Below are 9,951 nucleotides of genomic sequence, written 5' to 3' on the forward strand. Positions count from 1 at the left end.
GCCGGTCGCCGGCTCCTGTGCTGCGGGACTTCAGGCCTTTCTTCGGCAGCGCTCTGTTCCGAGAACAACTGCCGGGACTCTGATCGGTGAGTAATCGAAAATTTTCAGATGTCTGTTACCAAATCCTGTCACGATCGAGCGACGTTACCAGATCGGAAGGACCATCCGTTAGTGCCACTTTTTAATCTCTAAGATCGTTACGAATTTACAAATTTGACCTGGCTGGCCTTGCTCTGCAGGCTGGGGTGAAGGAGCCTCTTTCAAAATGACTCTGAAGCGTCACATTCTGAAAAGTCAGTTGCACATTCTCGTCTGTTCTGTCAAGTGAAATGCGTGCGATTCGCTTCGTGCGATACTGCTGTGGCAGCCACACTCCTGAAATGTAATAGAAGCTGTTCTCCTTTTTTAATACTGTAAGTAATTCTGGAAAAAAAAAACCCACCCCAAACATTTCTGGCTGTATTTGAGCTATGAAAAAGTAATTTAACTGGGGGAGATAGGCAGTTGTCTCAGACTGGTGTTATCAGACTGGCCTGTGGTACCTTCTCAGTCCCCTTTAAATAACTCTTTGATTTGTTTTTCAAAAATCTGGCATGTACCACTTTGTGAAAAACATTTATGGACTCAGAAACTAACTTTTAGACTGGGGTTATTTGCATGTTATCAGCTGGAACAGTCCTCTGAAACTAAACTAAAGGGGTTTTGCTCTGTACTCTCACTGATTGTTTTTCCTTTTCCACCTCAGAAATCATGTGGAATTTCTTCCCTGTCATACATTCACTGTTTGACTTGAAATGTTTAAATCAGTGAATCATCTGCCTTCCTTCACAGGTGCCCTCAGAACATGTCTAATTGGACAAGTTTGTGGTATGTCTGGTAAGCGTATTATTAATCTTACCAACTCAGAATAATTTGAAAGTTATTATGAACGGTAATTGTAGTAAGGCAAAGGAAACACACCTCTCTCAGGCAGGATGGAAGAAGGGGTTTCTGCTCGGTTTTATGAACACTTGCAGTGGAACATAGTACAGATGAGACCCCAGGGGAGATAAGGTGTCAGGCAGGGAACAGCATTCATCTGGGGATAGGTCATCTTTCCTTTCTGAGCACGCTGCAGGTCAGCTGTGGGGCTTGTTTGTTCTTCCTAAATTGACGACTTTGCTGAACACAACAGCAGCAACACAGCGTGGACTTGTTGGGGCTCGGCCCCGCGTTGCCTCGTGCTCTGCCTTCTGCGGGAGGAGAGCCCGTTACTTTATAGCTCTGTGTTTTCGTTCTGAACTCAAGCTGCTTACAAACTGGTTTTACTGGCTGTTGGAATGACTGAAGGGGGGAAAATAGTGATAAGTGACAGGGTAAGCTCTTGTCACAAGTGAATTGTCTCATCTCTTGCCTGACACGTGTGTTAGAGGGGTCCTGGTTCCAGCTGGGATAGAGTTAATTTTCTTCATAGTAGCTGGTGCAGGGCTGTGGTTTGGATTTAGAGTGAGAATAATGTTGATAAGACACTGAGGTGTTAGTTGTTGGTAAGTAGCGCTTAGCCTAAATTCAGGATTTCCAGTGAGCAGGTGCACAAGGAGCCAGGGAGGGGGGAATACAACGCAAGATAATTGACATTACTGGCAAGTGTGGGCCAGAAGGGATTGTGCCGGTGGTCAGTACTACTTCAGCTTGGGATTAAATGTTTGTCACCCAACTTTCTAATTCAGGATCCAGCAGCCATTCAGAACTAAACCCGGGAAGTTTGGCCTGTCTTTCACCCATTTAGAGTGCAATTCTCTTCAGCTCTGGAAGAAGTAAAACCTTGAAAGTAAACCGGTGAAATTACAGAAGGAAAACAGTGAAATTATAGTAATCTCCCTCCTTCTCTAAGGCTCATCTTGCTGACTGTGTTCCTGCTCCTGCTCTGTGGGATCGCAGGAAGCTGCATCAAATTCTGCTGCCAAAAGAAGAGGTTCCCAGTTGAGACCTTCCCCAGGCACCCGTGTGATTTGACAGTTGCTGCTGCTGACAGTGACAGCACGCCCCACAGCACGGTGACCTGTAAGTATCCTCTGGGAGTCAACTCTTCAACAGCGCTTTGCTATCGAACGTGTGCCTGGAGTTCAGTGCTTAGCCCTTGCAATAATGGGGACTTTCTGGTGTACTCCCAGAACAACTCTCAGCCCCATAGGGCGAACAGGAGAGATTAAGGAAGGTCATCAGGGCTACACAGTGAGTGAGGGCGGAAGATGAGTAGGATTTAACACAAAAAGAAGTCCAACATTTCTTGGAGAAAAGCAGGGTTAGCCCTGTATGTATCGGTGTTCCATGCAGGTGATTAATTTTCTTTTTTTAATTCCTTCCCAGCATATAGCTCATTTCAGTACCCTCTGAGTGTCCCTACTCCTCCAATATTTATGGATATGGATAAGAACACCATGTCCCCTCCAGCTTACAGTCTCTACACAATGGACCTGCCACCATCTTACGATGAAGCTGTCCAGATGGGTAAACAGTGCATTGAAGTGGCACAGGTGAGCCAGAAACTCAACGACACCGCTGAGCAGGTGACACCAGGTGAGCTGAATCCCATCCAGTCTTCACCTGATGCAACCAACAGAGATCCAGCAACACAGGCAAGTTCAGAAAATTCAGAAGATGCAACACAAGAACAGCTGCGGCTCTGACTCCTTTCAGTTGGGGAGTAAAGGAAGGGAAGGACTGTGAGAGTGTAAGAAGACATGAAGAGTTCGGTTTCATAAGCAGGTCATGATGGAAAGATGTTTCCTCTCATGCCCTTGCAACGATCTGTCAGAAGAAATCTTTTCTGTGACTGCTATAAACTCCAGGTAAAACTTCTGCAAGGATATAAAGTAAAAGGGCAGCACTTTAAAAGTGCCTGTAAAAGTGGGACATGAATGCTTGTTCATCTTCTGATTAAAAAAAAATCATTAATTCTTTGTGTCCAGCATATTGCAATTAAAAAACATGAGGGGAATTTTGCCATCTTGAGAACACACACAGAGTCGGAACAGTATAAACAGCAAGTTGTTCCGGAACAGAAGCTTCCCAAACCGGCGTGGAGAGGGGAATCCTCACAAGTCACGCTGAGCAGCCTCTGTAGTTTCTCTTCTTCTGAGAACTGTCCCTAAAGCCACTGGAGTGCAAATCGCTGCATAACGCAGACCGCAGGGAGATGCAAACAAGGACAGGAAAGTGTGTGTGGGGAAGTGCATTATGCTGTGTTTCACAGCTAGAGACAACGAGTGAGACATGAGAAAAGAGACTTTCGTTGTTGTTGTTGGTCATGAGACCTGAAGGGATTGTTTTTCAGGGTTTTTTTTAATTTTTAGACTTCTGTTTTCAAGATGAGCTGGCTTGTGAGTGATCCTTACTACTTATTTTTGCCAGTTAAAGTACAATTTAGTCTCAAAGAGACATACACATTGTTAAGTATTACTACTGTGTTTCAAATAATCATAGAATGTTTCAAAGATGCCTTTATACTTTGTGATCTGCTCAGGTGTCAGGGTCTCAGTCAGTGCAGAAAAGGAAAAATCAAGGACTCCCGGCAGCTTTTGCCAGTTTAGTATGCAGGGGAGCTCGGTAATGTGCAGGGTGATACAAATCATGCTCTGGCTGTGCCATCTAGAACGTTAGGAAAGTACCGTAGTACAGGCTGGGCAATAGGATGAAGAAATTAGTTTCTAGGGATGATTCTTCATGAACTACTGATAGCGAAGATAACTGCTGTGCATCATTTTAAAACTGGGAGCTTGGAGCTCATTACAGTGGTCTCGGCCCAGACAAAAATAGAGGCTGTGAGAGGCCTTTAAAAAAAGACGTTTTTCCTTTTCTTGCCCCACTCACATTCCAAACAGGATGAATTATGTCCACTCCCGAGTAGTGATTTTCTTTGAATCCAATTTAACAAGGTGCTAATTTGGTTACCTTTAGGCACACAAACGATCTCCAGGATGGTTCATGCTATGGGATAAGAGCAGGAAAGCAAGCGTGAACTAGGTGTTGTTAATGCCTGCGATGTGAAGTGTGGAATGCGAGGTCAGAGTTAATGTTGACTGACGTGCTACTAACAAGAATCTGACCGCTGGTCTTCATTTTTGTTGAAATTTTGGTAGATGTGGAAAGGGGCTACCTTCTGCAAATATCTGTCAGTCATAAGCACTAGAGGTGGTGAGCACAAAATCTTGCACAGCTTGTAGAGGACTATTCTCTGTCAATCATTGCTGCAAGAACTACCCTGGAAATGAGCACTAATGATTTAAAAATGAAGATCCCTCTGCCAGCCAGCGGGACTGAGGCTAGAATCTCTGCTACGCACTCGTGGCGTGTGAGCTGTTCATGAGTCCGGCTCCCCAGAGAGGTGTTGGTTCTATATTTAACCTGCATATAGCTTACTATGAGAGTTGCAGGAAGAGATTTGTTTAACAAATCTGCTTCTCTTCTGCCTCTTCTCTGTCATTCTTAGTTATACTTCTATTTTATTCTCTCCTCTGCCTTTTTTTTCTGTGTCAAGATGGAGTCTAGGCAAAACCCAGTGTAACCTTTTGGGCGTCTCTAGCTGCAAGAGCAGTATGTGCCCAGTCCTGGGTGTCCCCAAGTCATAAATACAGCAGATGCATTTTCATTTCTTGAAATTTTCCATCAGGATAGTACTTGGAAACAAATCCTGTGCCTTTCCAAAGAAAAAATATCTGTTGGAGGGAAATGGCTGAGCGCTCACTCACTAATAGAAACAGGAATACAAAACCAGGCAAATGAAAAAATAGCGACTGACACAAGAGGGCAGTCCTTCACTTTTCAGTGTATTGCATTTTGTCACCGCTGGGAACTGCTTTGCCAGAGACGAGCTTTTGGTGTCGCAGCAGAGAGGGTGCTTCTAAAGCTGGGGTTTGCCCAGTTCTTCAGAGATTCCTCTGCAATGGAAGGACTGAGCTGGCTTGAGGATAGGGGAATAATCACAACGGTTTGACTGCCCTTCCCTTCCCGCTTTTGCTTGCGGAACGCTTCTGTCTTACGTATTGTCAGCAGTACCTGACAGGCTGTCTCCCAAACTGCAAGGAGACCTGTTTCCAGTTGGTTACGGGGGGTGATAGCTCTAGCTGCAAGACCCCAGTCAAAACCCCGAATGTCCGCAGAGTGCTTCCAAGTCAGATCTGGTTCCATCACCGCCTGGATTAATAGAAAAACCTGTCTCTCTCTGGGGCACCTCTGTTGCTGATCTGCTTCAGTCAGAGTCACCCCGCAGTAACCTGTCACTACCCTCCTTAGCTGCACACTCCCACAGCCATTCCCCAGACTAAAAGAGAACTACTGGACTTGTCTCTTCTTTAGGGAAGGACGGAGTAGGCAAAGAGGAAGTTACGCTGCAGGAACTGAGTTTCCCTATGTAGTTTCTGTGTGTATGTAGGAAGCAAGTGTTGTTTGACACAGGAGAGTGAACAAGCACTTAGGTTTTTCTCTGACTTCCTAAGAAGAAGGGCATAACCTGGTGTTTTCTTTCTAACACATAAGCAAAAGTCTTGCGTCTTGCTCAGGGTCTTGCCTTAGAACATGACTCATTAATTCAAACATAAAATATCAGTTAACGTAAACTACTGGCCTAATCAGCCTGCAGGAACAAAGAATTTTCTTTGTACATCAGATGCAGCTTGGTTTGCTCCTCACCTGTTTTCAACAGTAATGCCTCAGCCCTTCATCAAAATCATCTGACTCCTCACAGAAAACTCATAATCAAAGATGTCCCTGCCCCTCTGTTTTTGAGGAAGCAGATTATCCTCACAACTGTTTATTATTTACATCTCCATTTAACAGGTTTCTTCAGCCCAATAGCACTGTAGAGGTTATATCCCTCCAGACAGAGAGACCGTAACTAGGGGATTTACAAATTCTGTTTCAATTCCTGCAGCAAATGCCTTCCCATCTTGAGAACAGTTTACAGTTGTGTAGTTCATCAATTAGAATCACTGTTGCGTGTGGGAGCAGTGAGAGAAAATGACCCCTTAATGAACTAAGGTCAGAAAAAAGAATTGAAAGGGCAGTCTCCTGAATCCTGGTCTATACGAGCAACAGCTTGAAAATGCTGCTCCCATATGCCTTAGGTAATGCTGAGCAGCAGGAAGAGGAATGGAAGTGTCCATTGATCACCTGGGTCTTTTCTGTTGGATTGGGCAAGTCAGAGAAAGACAGGTCTTCTTTGTTGTTGATGCCTCCAAAAATAGCTTTAGTAGCCAGCTTCCCCTCAACAAGCATTTTTGCAGTATGACTGGGAAGAGGACGCTGGGAGCTCCTAATGCTGCTCTAGGGTAAGTTAAAATGAACTTCTTTAGTTTAGCTGCTGTTTTAAAAAGCACTAACTAAATCCAAAAATGTGGAATGGAGGTTAATGCTGTTTTCATTTCTACTGCTGTTTTCCATGGAAGTTTCTGGCTTGACTCTTGCTTTGTGTTCTGCAAAGCTCTGTTTACCTCCTGGAGTGGGATCTGACTTCATAATCCTTGAATACTTTGGTTTGTTGTTGATGCTCTTAACGAGGCTCAAACGGCAAGTGAGATACTTTCAAAAGCACCTAACCTAGATGGACATAGAGTTCCTAACCTTTGTGTTTGTTCTGCTGAGCATGTAGAAGGGAAATGAGGGCTAGGACTTCTCTTAAACTTCACATGTTCTTACTGAGTAGGCCCTTGGTTTTGTCAGGGGAGGTATTTGGAATGTAAATGGTTATTTGCCTTAGATTTGGATGTTGCACTGTTAAAGTCAGAGGAAGAAAGATTCTGCTGTAGAAATAGAGCTTAATTTAGATTCAGTTTTATTCCTTTTATGCTCAGCTGGAGGGGGAGTCTAAGAATTCTGATTTGTCAGTCTAGTGGTTTTCACTAGATCCACTCGAGTCTGATTATATCTGCACAAGCTTTGTGACATCCCTAAGGGAAAAGCCCCCTTCTGTAATTACCCAAAGTGCATTTTTTTTTATTGCAATTTGAATTTGGTGCTCGTTTGGCACTATTGAGCATGCGATTTTTTTGTCTCTCATCTGTCTGAAATGATCATTTTGGTAGTTATGATCCGTTGTTATTTGCTGGCTGTGTGAAAGAGCCTACAATGGGGAGAAGTACTGCTGGAGAAGCTGGTGCTGCCATCGCCGTCAGCAGCCGGCAGTCCTGTCTCTCCTCTCACACATGCACTCATGGTGAGCACTTGTGCTCAAAGAGAAAAGCCAGGCTTGGAAGTAAATTGCCTCAATAATTCATAGGCTTTATAGCCCAGAGCAAATTATACCTTGGCTCTGTCATGAAATTCAGGCTGCAAATCCCTTTATAGCCAAGCTCGTTAACAATATAAGTGAAGTGGTACATCTGTAATGGTTTTTCTAATCGATGCATTATAATCTTTGGAGAGTATTAAGTGGTAAACCTGCAGCATCCAGAGGGAAGCAGCAGCAAGGTCTGGATACAGGAAGAGTCAGAGAAAGCCGTTTCTTTTCCTGCCCTGCAGTTGCCTTTGTCTGCCTTGCTGCCTCTAAGCAGCTTGGAAGGTTTGGTTTCTTTGTCTTTTAACTGCTTTTTGACTTTAGCAGACGCTGGTTTTGAGGGAAAAGAATCACTGCTGTTGCCAGTACTGATGAGTGGGACACTTAGACACATGTGCAAAGCCTTATCGCGCGTGGAATAAAATAGCTCTGACAGAATCTCTTTCCAGATTCTTACTTGTAGCTGTCTCCTGGCTCTGATTCTAATTATCTTTTCCTGTTGGAACTATTTTTGCTTAGGGAGACATTTACTAATTTTGATGCAAATAGCGGAGGTTCCTTCCTTTACCCACAACTAAAATTCAAACTGTGAGAGAAGCCTTTGAATCGTATTCAGAGCAGACTATGAAAACAAAGTATCAGAGGGGAATTGTGCTCTATAAAAATGGAAAAGACAATAAATGTTTTATGAAGTATTACATCCTACGTTTAAATCCAATGCACAAAAAAGCTTAGGTGCAAAACCACATCGCTAGGAAAGCATTTTGTTCTGGTCAGTCAAAATTTAGAATATAAATGCCAAGCTCTTTTTAATCTTACTAGGGGAAAAAGGGGGCTTGTAGAAAAGAATGCACACTTTTGGATGTATTTCACGTCTCTTTAGAATAACGAAGCTCACTTTATGCACTTGGAGGAAGGAGAAAATCAATTTATGTTTCAAATTTAGAAATGCCTGAATTTGCCTTTAAGTGCTTAATTTCTACTAGGTTTTTTTCCCTGCTTTCCCAAGTGGCTCAAAAAGGAAATGAAAAGTAAGAGCCTGATGTTGAGCTCTTATGTATGCACTGGGTTTTTTTGCTTTCTGTGCTACCAGTTTACAACGTAAGCTACTTCCTTGCCACCAGCAAGAGTATATAGTCCTGAGGCCAAAGTCTTGACCTGGGAAACCCAGCTCAGCTGCTTGTTCTGCCACAGACTTCCCATGTGACGCTGGGAAAGTCAATCTCTGCTGGCTGCTCTTCCTGGCCTGTAAAATAGGAACTGCAGCACTATCTCATCTTGCAAAGAATTTTGAGGATGAATACATTGAGCGTGGGCTCCACTGTCATAATGAAATTCAGATACACAGTCAGAGCATGGTGAACTTTGTGTGGCACATGAAGCTCAAGAAAAATCTCCCTGCTCCCTCCCCCTCTCAGGGAGGTGGTGGTGGAATCTAGAGAAGAAACTTGTGTAAAGCAAAGAGTGTGAGATTTAGAAATAGCCTCTGGGCTCCAGGTGCCTAATCCAGTCTGGATTCTAACTGGAGGAAGAAGGAGAGGAGGAATAATTTTAAAGGATGCAGTCCTTGGTACCCCGAGCAGTGCTTGCCAGGTGGCTGTGTCTGTTGGTGAAAGGCAGTTGCCAGAGAGACACCGGTGCTCTGTGCGGAAGGGGGAAGGAAGCTGTTCTGCGCTGCACATAAGGTCACTGCAGCACTTTTTAAAGACAATATAAGGGTGATTATCTAGCTATCCAGGCCGTAAAAATAAATACACCGCGTGTGTTTGGAGAGCTTGTGTTCCGGCTATGCTGCCTTCGGCCACGAGAGGGCAGAGGTGAGCCCGGGCGGCCTGCGTGAGCGGCGGGTTTTCAGCCCCGGTGCTGGAAGGCAACACATCCGACTGCATTTTGTGACATTATTTAGAGGAAAAAACGTTATGCGCTTTTTCATCGTGATAAAAAGTGCCCCCACACCTGCTGTAGAATACTGAAATTCCACTGATTTAGGCGACATGGGAATTAAAAAGCGCATGTCCTGTTATTTTCACTGTAATAGTCAAGAACACATCCGTGATGATGAGAAGGGCTGCTTCCAGTCAAGACACATCCTGGTGTGTGACAGGCTCCAGCTGTACCACAGACACCCTGGGCACCTGTGCACGTACCACTTGCAATGTCTTTGCCTCTGTTTTCCACTGGTAAGCAATTACAGAATCACAGAGGTCAGAGGAGGCCTTTAGTCATCATCTCTCTGTCCCTCCCGCTCGCTGGGCATCAACTAGAGCGACTTGCTCAGGGCCCTGTTCACTCTGGCTTCTGAGGATGGAGATGCCACTGCCTCTCTGGGCAACCTGTTCTAGTGTCCAACCATCTGTAGAGTAAAAATAGATTATTTTTTTTTGAATGTTTGAGTGGAAATTCCTCTGTTTTGAGTTGTTCCCACTTCTTTTCACCCTGTCAGTGGGTGCCCATTGAGAAAAGCCTGTCTCTGTCTTCCTTACGCCTTCTCATTGGGTATTTATACACATTGATAAGATCCCTCCTGAATCATCTCTTCAGGCCAAGGAATCCCAGCTTGCTTGTCCTCTCCTCATATGTCAGATGCTTCAGCCCCTTAATCATCAAAATATTTAATCTCGCCTTTTGTCCAACGTGTCTAAATCGTTCAGGAACTTCACTTGCATTTAAGTGTGATGTTTGGTGTGTTCCTGAGTGGG

The 9,951-nt window shown here is 44.3% G+C and overlaps 1 protein-coding gene across 1 annotated transcript; it reads left to right on the forward strand.

Moving 5' to 3' along the window:
* Positions 1-844: 844 nt before the first annotated feature.
* Positions 845-2,669, forward strand: TMEM52 (transmembrane protein 52). The gene is made up of 3 exons (XM_009876618.1): positions 845-876; positions 1,874-2,043; positions 2,350-2,669. The coding sequence occupies exons 1-3, from the start codon at positions 845-847 to the stop codon at positions 2,667-2,669; spliced, it is 522 nt and encodes a 173-aa protein (XP_009874920.1).
* Positions 2,670-9,951: the final 7,282 nt, after the last annotated feature.

This window comes from Apaloderma vittatum, unplaced genomic scaffold (assembly GCF_000703405.1).
Source record: "Apaloderma vittatum isolate BGI_N311 unplaced genomic scaffold, ASM70340v1 scaffold2329, whole genome shotgun sequence".
In the NCBI taxonomy this organism is placed as follows: domain Eukaryota; kingdom Metazoa; phylum Chordata; class Aves; order Trogoniformes; family Trogonidae; genus Apaloderma; species Apaloderma vittatum.

Excerpts from the sequence above, each read along its gene's own strand:
- TMEM52 (XM_009876618.1), top strand. The coding sequence starts at position 845 with ATGTCTAATTGGACAAGTTTGTGGTATGTCTG. Across the intron at positions 877-1,873 it reads ACAAGTTTGTGGTATGTCTG|GCTCATCTTGCTGACTGTGT; the intron begins GTAAGCGTATTA and ends TCCTTCTCTAAG. Across the intron at positions 2,044-2,349 it reads GCCCCACAGCACGGTGACCT|CATATAGCTCATTTCAGTAC; the intron begins GTAAGTATCCTC and ends ATTCCTTCCCAG.